At 41.7% G+C, this 14,149-nt stretch overlaps 1 protein-coding gene across 9 annotated transcripts in view; it reads left to right on the top strand.

Annotated features, from left to right (window-relative positions):
• LOC142960538 (glutamate receptor 4) overlaps positions 1-12,637 on the top strand; it is a 96,781-nt gene extending 84,144 nt beyond the window's left edge. For 4 of the 9 annotated variants that reach the window (XM_076102411.1, XM_076102409.1, XM_076102407.1 and 1 more), the window contains 5 exons: positions 3,353-3,551; positions 3,927-4,174; positions 7,019-7,133; positions 9,580-9,717; positions 12,442-12,637. In XM_076102411.1, coding sequence (XP_075958526.1) covers positions 3,353-3,551; positions 3,927-4,174; positions 7,019-7,133; positions 9,580-9,717; positions 12,442-12,606 — 865 coding nt within the window. In that variant the 3' untranslated portion in view covers positions 12,607-12,637. Of the gene's footprint in view, positions 1-3,352; positions 3,552-3,926; positions 4,175-7,018; positions 7,134-7,770; positions 7,886-9,579; positions 9,718-12,441 lie in introns of all 9 variants that reach the window. The other 5 variants (XM_076102410.1, XM_076102408.1, XM_076102414.1 and 2 more) reach the window with 3 other exon arrangements.
• The last annotated feature ends 1,512 nt before the right edge of the window (positions 12,638-14,149 follow it).

Raw genomic sequence — 14,149 nt, 5'->3', positions numbered from 1 at the left:
GAAATTATTCTTTCTTTTTTCTACATTTAGTACTCTTTATACCCTGAGGCGTCCTGGACTGCTGCGATGAATCCCATTCCCTCAACACTGGAGCCAATTTCTGTTTTGTTTCCACTTTATTTCTTCTAATACTTCCCCCGTCTGGTTCCTCCACTCCTGGGAAAACTGAACTCGTACATCATTACAGTCAGGTTCTCCCCAACGTTTTTCACTGCATACAACTGCAGTGAAACATTTTCAAATTTTTCGTTGTTTTTTTTTTTGGTAGAGCTTTTGCATTGCACACAAATTCTTGAAATGACCACACTTAGATATACGTACATGAATTACTAGAAATGCAAATGATTCAACAGTCATATAAGCCTCAGAGCTGAGAACATAACGCTGACATTAACATCAGAGCCAGGATCAGAAATACTTACGGGTTGTTACAGTTGCTCCCATTCTATAATAGAAATATATATTAACTTAGAGAAATTTATAAGAAAATAGAAAAAAGCATATCTGTGTAAAAATATGTGCATTATAGTGCAATATAACAACAGTAAATATGGTAAAATATGAATAAGAAATGTGTAGCCAAATTGTTCTGAGCTATCGCACCGCAAATAAAGACATCAACTAATCATGTTGTGTACATTGTACTACAACAGGGAGGCTTTTTGGTCAAAACCAAGACTGAAAACTTTGAATACTCCTTTCAGACTACAGACAAAAGCAGTGCATATAGAGCCACTTGTTACATTTTACATTTTAACCATTCATAGTAAAAGCCCTAGACATATGCATACACTTAAAATACAATAAAGTAAGTCAACTTTGACTTTGGTCTCACGTGCAACATGCAGACTTTCTCACTTTTTATACAATGCCATTTGCTCTGGGTTCACATTGTGGTTCGTCAAAAGCATCTCATACAATCGTTAAAGGGGGCCTTTGTGCGTCAGTGCACCAAGTACCACTGACAAAGTGTCGTTATTTGACAAGTTTGTATTTCAAGGACAGAAAACCTGACATGACATATTTTACCCTGAATTTTTGTTGTAATGAAGTTGAAATGTATTCTGGTCAGTAAGTAATAACTCAAAAACTTTGTGCTAAAATATATATATATATTTTTAAAGCAAAAAAAGGTGATTAACTCCCAGCAAAGAACAATGAAACATACAATGAACAGTCCAAAGATGCAGGCTAAAGCTAGAATTTTTGCATCTACCTTTTTTTTAACAATACACTTATTTAATAATGTCTGTAAGAAACCCCAGACACAATTATGACCCTGAACTTTAAAAATACGTTCTGTTAAATGATCATCTCAAGGTGGATGTAATTAAATCGTATACCGGTTAGGTTTATTTGCGACTCTAAATTGCCTGTAGATGTGAATGTTTGTGTTCTCTATGTGTCACCTCTGTGATTGAATGGCGACCTGTCCAAGGTGTGCCCTGCCCCTCGCCCAATGTCAGCTGGGATTGGCTCCAGCTCCCTTGCGACCCTCAAGGGTGAGCGGGTATCGCTAATGGATGGATAAAAGCCTAATGATGGAGCCTTTGTTATCATGAAGTGTAGGATGTGGTATCCATTTTGTTTTTGCCATCATTAATTCAAGGTGAATAGAGGAAACACTGACGTGGCCTGAGAATTAGCCAAACACCCCCATCCCCTCTGTTTACTACGGGCCCATCAAGACACAGCAGTGTGTCACAGTGGATCAAAGTCAGGGGTATCAGCCAGCGAACACACAGCGCAGAGGGATGGAGGGAACGCCAACAGACACTCCTCCTCTTGTCCCATTATTACACGCCTACAATCCACTGCTGCTCATGTGGAGAAAACAGAAAGCAAGAAAGAGAAAGATGGAAACGGTTTGATAGAAAGAATGAAGGGATTTTTGCCAGGTAGGGAAAGGAAATAAAGCAGCAGAGAGAAAGGGAGATGGTAAAACTCATCCAGGCATCTTATCACGCCTCCACCCCTTTACTCATTATTTTACAGTTCTAATTCTCTGTGCTCAAAAGCCACAGAAATACTCAAATCGTCTCAAGGAGAAAATGGTGTGTGGGGAGAAAAAGAGAGGGAAGTCATTTGTATTCAAATCCAGAGCTAATACGTCAAGTAAGTCTATTTCATGGGCAAAGCCTCCTGTGTGCGGAGCAGACATGCTCTACTGCAGCACTTTCTCTATTGGAAGTCGCCTTAGCCGCTACAGGCACTTTCATCTCCACAGACCGACAAAACAGAGGCTTCCGCACCAAATCTGTGGTTAGAGGGACCGTTCTGCGTGAGACTGAATTGGCAGAACCCTCTTATTTGTTCAATTAAAGTAGTAGTAGTAGGTTCTTTAGCAGTGCTGGTAATCAAGGTTCTTTGGGTTGTGTCATATTTTTTTTTTTTACTGTATGAGGATTCAATTGAGAAAAATGGCGCTACCGCCCTTTTTGTAAACGCGGCACATGCGTGGAGATTACAGGATGTAGAGAAGTCACGTGTATATGGGGAACAATGGAATATGGCCAGATTGCAATAAGACCCAGTGGAAATACCCGCCAAGAAAACACTGACTGTTTCAGATGCCTCTCTCTGCCCCTTCTCATATGCCCATCTCTCCCGCTCTCTCTCCTTCTGACAGCGAGGCCTGAGGGTTTTGTATCCTCTGCTGTCTGATTTGCACTGAGGGGAGATCTTGTTTGTTCTCCTCAATGCAGCATTTATGGTTTAAGATTCTCCTCACGACCTTCTGCTGCTCCTGAGCAGCGGGCTATCTGTCTCCCCCGAGCGAACAAACAAGAAAAGAACAGTGCCTCCGCTGCCACGCCGGCCGGGGAACCTGCAGCTCTTTTTCATCCCACCAATAAACACAAAAGAGGGGAGCGCGGGGAAGGAGGGACCAGAGTAGCCAATCTTTGCTGTATCAAAGCTGGTCAACACACGCGTGGGGGATTTTTTTATGAGGCAATCGGCACTAATGAGGGGTGAATACAGCTGTGGAGCGTTTGAGTGTTGTCAGAGCTCCACCGTGTGGTGGCTCACCAGCACTTTTGGTGTCCACAGTGGTGGCTTGTCTCTCCATGCTTCAGTCATATTTCATTCCTTCAATTTTACTATAATTTCACTGTATTTTCCAACACTGACTGGTTGTTTTTTGTCTTTCTATCTTACCCCACTGATCCCTCATCCTCCTCTCCTCCTTACCACTCCAATAACCCTTTTCCTGGCTCTTCTTTCTGGCAATTCCCTTTTTTTGTTTCCTTTACTCTTCCTTTTCTCTTCCTCTTATCCTCTCTGCTTTCTAATCCTTTCAAACTGTCCCCGAAATATTCTTCCTCTCTCTTCCACCTCACTCCTCTCCAAGATCGTTATCGGGTCGAATCGTTGGAGGAGTGTGGTGGTTCTTCACTCTCATCATCATCTCGTCCTACACGGCTAACTTGGCTGCCTTCCTCACTGTGGAGAGGATGGTTTCCCCCATTGAGAGTGCCGAGGATCTGGCAAAGCAGACAGACATCGCTTACGGCACTTTAGATTCCGGCTCGACCAAAGAGTTCTTCAGGGTGAGTTGGTGTTCCTGGAGTTAATAATCTACTCTCGGGCAGACAGGTACCTATTCAGTACATGCATCCTCTACACACCAGAGAAAAAGGCTAAACGGATCACTCTTTGCAGCAACGTAAAAATCGTACAAATACGTTCACTACTGCACTTCATACATTTTTGTTTCTAGCTATGGTAAATTATAGAAGTAGTTCATACAAAGACGAGTGCATATATTTCTCCTTGGGATGTATTTAGTAAGAATATGTTAAAGTGCTTCAAATCTTAAAAACACTTTTCATCTACCTGGTGTTGTGGATATACTGTCTCCATCTTCCCTCCACCTCTCACACCACATCTACCTTTGAACCTCCAACCCCCTCAAAACCCCACAGCGGTCAAAAATCGCCGTCTACGAGAAGATGTGGGGATACATGAAGTCGGCCGAGCCCACAGTCTTCACAAAGACCACGGCAGAAGGCGTGGCGAAGGTCCGAAAGTCCAAAGGGAAATACGCCTTCCTCTTGGAGTCCACCATGAACGAGTACACAGAACAGCGCAAGCCATGCGACACGATGAAAGTGGGAGGAAACTTGGACTCCAAAGGCTACGGAGTAGCTACACCCAAGGGTTCACAGTTAAGGTGGGTGGAGTAGTGTAACAATATGTCCTACGTGTTGTTATGGTATTCCACCTTCCCTGGTGTGCCGCCTTTTGTATCTTTATTTGTCTCTACTTTGCTTAGTGTGGGTGGGCGGGTGGGGCGTTTTCATGTGTTTGTTTTCGGGCAGAAGTAGTGGCTTTTTGTCATTCATGTTTTGTGGCATGCATGTGGGAGTCATTGTGATCATGCAGGGGTGGTTATTTCATTATTTCTTTCTTCACAGCTCTCCACACCAGGTAAATATTTGTGCTTGTGCTTGCTTGTTTGGGCAGAGATGTTGGAATGGCATGCTTGAGGCTGTTAGTAAACTCCTTAAAATGTCTTACTTGGAAAATGCCATTTTAGATAATCTGCATTCTTTATATACAGATGTAATTAGTAACGAGTATTTTGCTAATGCTACTTCAGCTTTCCTTCACGGTTGACTGGTTCTTTCTTTGCACCTAAGTGACTGAAATAGTGTTTTGGGAGCCATGTGAATGCTCAGCCCTGGGTAACTCTGCCAGACTCTGTCACTGCACATAGTGGAATGTACAGACCTGCCAGAGAATACAGTGTCATTACTGTGGGGAGTTGCACTTTCAATCCGCACACTCATTGATCAAAGCCCGGTGGCAAGGTCTCACTGAAGGGAATGGATAAATATACTAAAGGCAAAAGATTAACAGGTGTTTGTGGATGAGTGTGTACAGGTCTGCAAAACAGCGGAGAACAGCTCCATGATTGCTTGCACTTATGTATTCCTGCGGAGGTACGATAACATGTTAGAATATACCACTGAGAGATCTTTTTATAAAGGCTCTGAGCATCTCTGCTGTGTAAATAGATAATAGGGGAGCATTGCTATCATTGATCACATGTAATTAGAGAGTGCAACCTTACGTTTTTTCATTGTGTGGATAAGTAGCAACAAAGTAATGTGTTTCAAAGCAGTCAACTCCTCACAGCCAGTAAATCAAACCCTGTTAGTGGTTTTCTGTAAATTCCTCTGCACATGAAGCCGGAAGTACAGAGCAGCTATACTGTTTTGTTTTGCAGCCAGGCTGGTGCCAGTTTTCAGCCACTGCTTTGACCGGGAAGAGTCCCTGGCAGATCTGTATAGTCCCCCTCCTCCGGGCCTCCATCTTGTATTTTGGGGGATTATCGTGTTCTGTCAGTCAATTGTCCGGATTCCAGCGAGAGAACACACCAGCAACATCATGAGCAGGCAATGGTTTTGCTAAGTGCTGTCATTTCACGTGGCTCCGCTAACATCATCAGCTAAAAATGAAATATCAGCTGTGTCGCTTTGTGTTTCTGATCCATTTCCATTTTTGACTGTTTTTATTTTTCATAATGATGCAAATAAATTAAAAGGATCAAAACACACGCTGATACAAATCTCTCTCTCTCTCTCCTCTCCTCTCCACTATCATCAGACATCGCTACAGCAGCCTTCAAAAGAACCCATGAAATTAAAATGCACACTTAATTTAAACAGCTTTTCATGCATTTTATTCAAGTCAATCATGATTTTCCAGAACAGCTTAATGCTCATAGATCCTGTGAGCTTTGAATCGGCTGACGTGCATACACTATATACATGTGTAAAACAGGTCCAAATTATTTGGAGGTGTCTGGTTATCAATGCGCTGGCTGGTGCAGATATTCTGTGACTCACATTGCCGATTGCCAAAATTTTTTGCCAATATTTAGTGTTTTAAATTGGACCATTTCTGTGCCAAAAAAAGAAAGAAATGAATTACTAAATTAAGTATTGCGTTTCAATGCTTTTATCCATTTTAGGATTGAAAAAAACATTATGGGACAGTTACATGTATGCTTGTCGCAAAATAAATTCAGGATGTTTGCTTCCTATAACCAGTGGTTCCTAAACTTTAGATCCTTTAAAGCAAAGCTATGTTGATATGCGACCCTACTCCCAGATTACTCTCAGTATATCGGTGATGTTCTCTGATCTGGTTGATTCATTTTTAAAGTTGTTTAAGGCCTGAAAAGGTAAACCTATACAAACTTTGTTAAACCAAAGTATTGGACAAATTTAAATTTCCACTTTCTGTTCATTATGCCCTGTCGAGTAAAGACGAGACGAAAGTCCTTAGGGATCATCCTCTGGGGACCGTGATTTAATATTGAGATATTTAAGTCCAGACTGAAATATTACATTACCAGACATGTCTAATCCCAAGAGCTATTTCGCTTGTGGAGGTAAAAGAAATACAATTAAATATAATACTTTTAGTCATTAAATATAAATGACTAAAAGTCATTTTTCACATTGTTGATGAAGCAGAGGCATGATTTTTTATTTTTCTTTCATATTGTTTTCATCTACTGTCACTAGCACATTTAATCAGCTAGCTGCACACACTAACACTTTGAGAGTTGGTTTAAAACTGATTTTTTTTTAATGTTTCGAGCTGATTAGTTTAATGCAACCTAGCATAAGGTTTTAAATTTGCACTTAATGGATACACACACATACACGTAACTTCCCCCCTTTTAGACGGGGAGAATATTAACTGAAATCAAATTTTTTTTATTGAAAAAAAAGAAGCATCAGGCTAAGTATAAACTTATGAAATTAAATAAGATTCATATTATAGATTTTTTTTTTTACTTAAGACAGCACATTAAAAGGGGAGAGATCTGTGTTCAGTGTGTGTTTGGGTCCTGGAATGTAACCGTTTAGAGCATTAATGCACTTTTCCACCCTTGTCCCTCTCTTACTGCTACTCCTCCCCCCCCCCCCCCCCTTCCTTCCCTCCCAAATTGGACAGCATACTCACCCCCTCTCACCAAATATGTTTTATCGTTTTCAAGAAGTGCAGTTAACCTGGCAGTGTTAAAACTCAATGAGCAAGGCCTGTTGGACAAATTGAAAAACAAGTGGTGGTACGACAAAGGAGAGTGTGGCAGCGGAGGCGGTGGCGAGAAGGTTAGCCGCTATGTCGCTATGCCCATGTGACCTTGATGTGGGTAAAAGAAAAATGTGTTTTGTTGGTAACAGGAGCATCTGCCGGGTCGACCCCTACAGTATAGTGACTAGGAAACGTTTAATCCAAAGAGGAGAGCGAGTACTGTCGAAGTAGAAATATTCGCTTGTGTAGCGATAGATTGGAAAAGTAAAACCACTCCTTAAAATAAGTATCTTAGAACACGAAAGCCCCATATTAGGTGTTTAAGTGTACTACTAAGCATAAAGCACTTTTTCTGAGCCAATAGTTTTGGGTTGACAGTACTGGCCTCTGTGATTGTTGTAAAAAAAAAGTCCCGGCAGCATGTGCCTGTTCCAGAAAAGCGATGCAGCCGGGGCCCCACATATGTCTGTTAGCTCGGCCCCCATCCCCTTAATATCTTCCAATAAACCCGACCCTGCAAACCACTATCTCAACCAATGAGCAAAGAGACATGTAGCACAAGTGGGGCCCCTTCCCGGCTTCATCACTTTGTGAAGAGTACTGAGCTGCTCTTGTTGGGCTTCTTCTGATTGAATAACATAAAATAACATGTCCTATGATGTTATTTATGTTATTTTCCCCACCCCACCCTTCCCCGCCCCCCGTGATTTGAAGAACGCCTGTAAACCTTGCCGTATTGAAACTGAGTGAAGCAGGAGTCTTAGACAAACTGAAAAACAAATGGTGGTACGATAAAGGGGAGTGTGGACCCAAGGACTCGGGAAGTAAGGTCAGTCCCCACCAGCCCGGGAGCCTCCCCTCCTCTCTTTGTCTCTATGCACACCTTTATAACGCTGGCAGTACTGTTCTGCTATTACAGCAGGCTGGCTGATATGCACACACACACACATAATACTCTTGAGAGAGAGCAAGTGACAGACTTAAAGCGTAGCCTGAGGGATACAGCATGAGAGAAACAAGGCATGGAGCAGCGCTAACACTTTTACAGCAGCTAAGCTATGTGTTGCAACTGCAGATGAGGGATCCCGCTCACATTGGTTGTCACCTCAGACAAACCCGGGGCATGTTCAGACGTTACTGTATGTCACACGAGATGCCAGTATTGTATGCCTCAGCTGTGGTAGCACACACACGAGGCAAGTTTGTTGATGCACTGGAGCATGGAGAGAGCTGCCACATTTTAATAGAACAGCATGCACCTTTCACATCAGTCATGTTCTCGTAATCAGACCCCGTAAGTGCAGGACACACACACACACACGCTATCACCTGCAAAATGAGACTAAGCATGACACGCAGTCTTTTTGTGTCAAGGTAATGCGTTCAATGCCCCTTGAGGAAGTAGGTGATTTATCGAAGGGAGATAAATGACAGGGAGGAGCAAGAGTCAGAGCTCAGAGAGATCAGCTGCATACATTTGAATAAAAGGGTTTAAAAGGTGAATGTCAGAGCTGACAGACAAGGCAGGCTGTTGAAATATGCAGGGAAATTAAAGGGCTAGTTCATCCAACTTACAAAAACTGATTTTCTCATTTACTAGTTATATGTAGGCATGCAGATCATTTTTAATTGCATTTTTAAATATCAATAGCAGCATCTCTGTCCAGGAACATTGTCATTGTTTCTTTAGATAATCCACAGAACATGCTGTCAGCAGTTTTCGCAGGAACTATCTCTACACTCTTGGAAATAAGAGTATACGGTTCCCATGGGAGAACTCTTTTTGGCCCAGAACATTTTATAAAGGCTCTCACTGTAACCCTTTCAGGGTTCATCCTAGAACCCAGCATACAGGCTTATACATAGAAGCATCTGTGAAAGGTTCCACAACATGTTCTACCTCACAGTGTGACAAGCAATAAGGTTAAACCATAACTGTTGTCACACAGTCTAAATATGCCTTCAGATGAAAACTGGATTGCCCAAAGTAAATTTGGACATTGTTTCTTGAGAGATACGTTGCTGATGATTTTTTTCAATGCTGTGAGCACCACAGATTTGGTAGAGGCAAAAAATGTCAAAGGTGCAAAACTTGGGCAAATATAACCAAAACTATCTGCATGTTTAGCAGCACTGGGGATAAGTGAGAAAACATGTTTTTTTTGTACTTTGGTTGAACAGATTCTTTAATGTAGAGAGTTAACTGATTTCTGTTTATGATGATAGCAGATCATTTTGCTAGCATGGCTACGTCCAGCTGTGGAGCAGCAGATTGAGAAGATAGAGGAAGAGTAGTGATATATGTTGTGTGGGTGTGTGTGTGTGTGTGTGTGTGTGTGTGTGTGTGTGTGTGTGTGTGTGTGTGTGTGTGTGTGTGTGTGTGTGTGTGCATGTGAAGTTGATGTGTAATTTTTCCACATTGTCTTATATATAAATGTTAAGTGTTTGTATACACTTTTTGCTGCTTCTGCTAAAGCTTGCGCTGACTTTTGTGTTTGTTCCTCTCCCCGCCGCCGGCTACAGGACAAGTCATCCCAGGCCCTCAGTCTGAGCAACGTGGCGGGGGTCTTCTACATCCTCGTTGGGGGCCTGGGCCTGGCCATGCTGGTGGCCCTCATCGAATTCTGCTACAAGTCGCGCAACGAGGCCAAGAGAATGAAGGTGGAAGACCAATCCCAGTCCCAACACCCCCATTACCACCATCCTCACGACCACTGCTACCCCTGCCAGACAGGCAGCCCCCACCATAGCCCAGAGCCTAGCCAAAGCCAGAGCCCAAGGCTCAGCCCCACCATCCACAACTTAGCCGAGTTTAGCGAGGTTTTCAATGGGTATGGCAGCAATGGGGAAGCTGATAAGATGTAGTTGGGGTTTCCATAGAAGGTCTGCCTAAGCCTTTGCTTCCCCCCCCCCCCCCTCACTAGCTCCCTGCACAGACTGTAAGTGAAACCTATCATATCCTCGTGCTAGCTTTACCATGCTAAGTGACTGTCGTGACCAGTGGCAAAAATGCTTCCCACTTCTCTGTCTTTACTGCTCACTATGTGGTCATGTGACGTCCTGGTCTACGTTCTAGCTTTTTCTCAATGTGACAAGAAGCGATGAGTCATCCTCAGACATGACGTCGCCTCTACTGCTTCGCAGCTTGTGTGGCTGCAGACGTTGGCCCTCATTTATCAAGCGAGCATACCGTGTGACCCATTTTGCTGGTTAAATCAAAAAACGTATTACTCATTCTGAACTCGTTGGGAAGATGATAATCAAATCAAATATTCAGAAGAATTCAATAACGTTGAAAATATACAATAAATCCCATGATTGATCACCCTTGTAAAATTCTGCTATTTGATTAGAAACAGTAGTGTTACAATGAAAATGCAAGTTTAAACAAATAAAATAAGATGTATTACGAGTTAACACGAGAATTTGTTCCGTTCAGACGCGTTGCTGTGGGGAGCAGCTTTCCCACTGCACCCATAGCATATTAACAGGTAGGAAAGGCATGTTAAATGAGGACCAATGTCTTACTTGTACACACACGTCTACACTTGTGAGGACATTTCATCAAACTGCAGTACATCTGTCCATCTAGTGTCTGAACCTCAACGTTTTTCTCATAGCGAACCATCAAAAGTTCTTTGTAGCCTTGTGATGGCCTAAAGACACACGTACACACACTTGAACCTGAGTAGTACATGCTGCAGCTGAGTGATATTACTGTCTCCAGTCTGTCAGTTACAATAGGCCATCAATGTACAGCCACAGAACAAATTTAATGAGAAGTCAACCCTGAGCACACAGGAAGCCCTATGTAATAACGCCATGTTTAAACACTGTACATTGTAGGGCTAAAGTCAACGTAAGAGAAGTATCCCTTGAGCTGAGCTGACTGTATTGATGTTGAGCTGTTTCCTCTGGATATTTCCCCCAGGTCCTTGACCATTAGACTTTCAGAAATCTTTTCACACCCGGTGTATATCTGTCCAACATGGTTATGTGTCCCCCATCAGCACTTCAGCTCAAACTCTTCATTAGCTTGACTGTTGCTTAGTCAGCTTCCCTGTCCCACTGCCTGCAACTATCACTCACTGTGTAATAATTCTGTCTGGCTTGATACTGTACTGAATGGCTGTGAAAGGTGTTTTGCTACTCTACTGTTTGTTACATTTAACTGTACCGTACTATGAGACTGTTATACCTATTGTTTTACTGATAATGTTGAAGCATATTGGAGTTTTAGTTCTACTCAAGTTGTTGGGTGACAGAAGTAATGTCACTTGTTGAGTTAAACTGCCATGACTAAAATATAAATGTCATACATCTGGAAGTTTAGCTAGGCTAAGTAATGTAACATAGTATAGCCATTTTACATTTTTTTCGAGTAAGTTGCGAATGTCTTGTGTTTTCAATGGGCTTAAGCAGAGCCCAATACACAGCTGCTAGAGGAGGAAATTATTTTACTGATTTTAATTGTTCCGTTCGGTTCAATTAGAAAATTCAAAGTCACTGAATATGTAAATGCACTTCAGCACGTACATCAGACAAACACAGGACTTTCACCCAGGAGACTGCTGTTTGTGTCCATTGTAAAATGTAATAATCATCTTTGAAATTGTGTCACATCAGCTGTTCGTCACTAGCTAGTCTCGTCAATTGTTAGTCAGTCAAGTTGAAGTCAACCACAATCTTTTCCTGACTGTAAGTTGTTTTGTTGCCTAAACCTAACTTCCTGTGAAGATGGAAGTTTCTTTTTGAAAGACACTGTGCATGTAACAAGTATATATTGACATACCGTCCCTGACGAGTCCAAAACGGACGCTAGAGATGTACCTAAAGTTTGAAGCTTAGGGCCACTGACCAAGCTGCGGTATTTGAGGGATTGGGAGTGAGAACATGTTGCTGATTCAGTATAGTCTGAAAGGTTGGAAAATTCAGTTAGGAGTTGTTGTTTTTCTGTATGTTTGTCAGACTGCTTGTGTTTCTTCCCACATTTGACTTCTTTTGAGTGATGCTGTGTTCCCACATCTCAGCAATTACTATAATGAGTACAATGCTGTTATAACTGATATAAATGATGGTTAGAACTTCATATGTTTGCAGGTAATATCATAAGCAAACTTCTATAAAGTTTGTTCTTTGATGTTCTTTTGATGTTTGTTAGGGATGTTTTAAGACTTGATTATTCTGGATCAAAACACGTACTATGTATGGACGAAATGAATGGGAATAGCTATATTTTTTCAGAGAAAACATAAAGCTTTATAAGGTATCTTGATTGAGGATCATATCTGGCATGAACACATCCTAAAACTCCAATCTGCAAATGTACACATTTGTCTTATTTCCACCTGCGCCTACACAAAATCTCTTTATTTCTCTCCTCAGCTAACATTCACAGAAGCCATGAGGAACAAGGCCCGTCTGTCCATCACAGGCAGCGTCGGGGAGAACGGACGGGTGCTGACGCCAGATTGTCCCAAGGCCGTCCACACCGGGCCTCCCCTCCGCCAGAGCTCCGGCCTCGCCCTGGTCTCCTCCGAGCTCCCGTGAAAACCAAAAACCTCTCAAGTGCCTTATTCCAATAACAAGAAAAAACAATAATCACACCGCCCACGAAACAACCAGAAACGTACTACGAAGAAACAGGATTCACACAGCCAACAGGTTACCTCCAGTGGGCGAGACGAGACCGACAGAGGCGCTAGCAAGAAATCCCATTGTAATCCCATTGCAAGAAATCCAAGTTGTGACCAGAGGTCACAACTTGTTGTGGCTCTCAGAAACCTGTGGAAACCAGAGGCAGAAAAATCTTGTTTTTTTATGTTTTTATTTTACTGTGTGGCCACACGGAAGCGTTTGTTTTGAATCAAAGGGTCATTGGAATCCACTGGAGCCATTCTACCTTTACCACGCCACTGATGTGAAGAGCAACAGAGAAGAAAGAAAATGAATAATATCATGAAATATGATAAAGATGAAGACCAGAAAACTGTAAACTTGAAATTCAAAACTGTGCATTTTTTGGATTGCTGTGAATTGGCAAAGAAAAAAACTTTAAAAAAAACTGAACCACAATCAAGATTGTTTTCAAACTCAACAGTATTTGCTACACAGACACGAGCAGCGTCCATGAGACAACAATCTCACTAGATATCAACAAGTGACTCTGGGAGAGTTGAAGCCCAGTGCAATGAAGATATGATGAAAATGATTTGTATTCATAATTACAAAAATGAAATCTATTGATATTGAATATAAGAGGAAACATAGGAAACTGTGAAAATGAGTAAATATGTATATTCCACGAAAAACAAAATGAAGAAGTTAGCTGTACATAGGGACGACTGTAACATGCTTGCTTTTTAAACAGATGTACATAGATACTGTAGTGGACAGACAGTTGTTTTTTTTTTGTAAATCATCTTTAAAGATCTTATTCATCGCAATAATGAAAAAGATGATGCCACTTGAAAGAGGAGACGTGGAGAGCAGTGTTAAAATCTGTTACGTGTTGAATACTTAACTTTATTATATAGGAACATTCAAACTCTAAATGTGAATGGGGTATCAACTGCCCAAATATTCTGATACCTGTTGCGTACAAATACATTAATATATTCAACAATGAATGTTAAGTAGCTCCACCCCCAATCCTTAAACCACACCCCTCACTGTGCAGACGTAGACCCCAGAGAGTTGCTCATGAGTAGAGCTTTACAAATCAAGTTTCTGCAGTCAGAATATAACTATTTTTTTCATTCTCTTTGATCTATTTTTTGTACCGAGAACTTAAAAAGAAACTGTCTGTGTCCTGGTATTAAATGTCGACAGTCCAGTACTATCTGGGTAGATCTTTAAGACCATTATGTGTGTGGAGACATGAATCAAAACCATGATGCGAAATTGAAAAATGCCATTTCTCTCTCATTATGTTATTTGAAGTGTCTATGGTAATTCCAGTAAGACGTCGAACCTGAGCTGATGAAGCCACTGTTTATATGTTGAACAATGATTATAGAGCCCTTCCTTATTGAAACACTGTGGATCGTCCAGGGAGGCTGGACACTGTAGCAGAAATGAATTTGCTCCAGTC

This window comes from Anarhichas minor, unplaced genomic scaffold (genome assembly GCF_050575085.1).
Source record: "Anarhichas minor isolate MPS153535 unplaced genomic scaffold, ASM5057508v1 ptg000027l, whole genome shotgun sequence".
NCBI classification, from domain to species: Eukaryota; Metazoa; Chordata; class Actinopteri; order Perciformes; family Anarhichadidae; genus Anarhichas; species Anarhichas minor.
The sequence above is the reverse complement of the archived record's forward strand: the minus strand, read 5'-3'. Positions and strand labels throughout refer to the sequence as shown.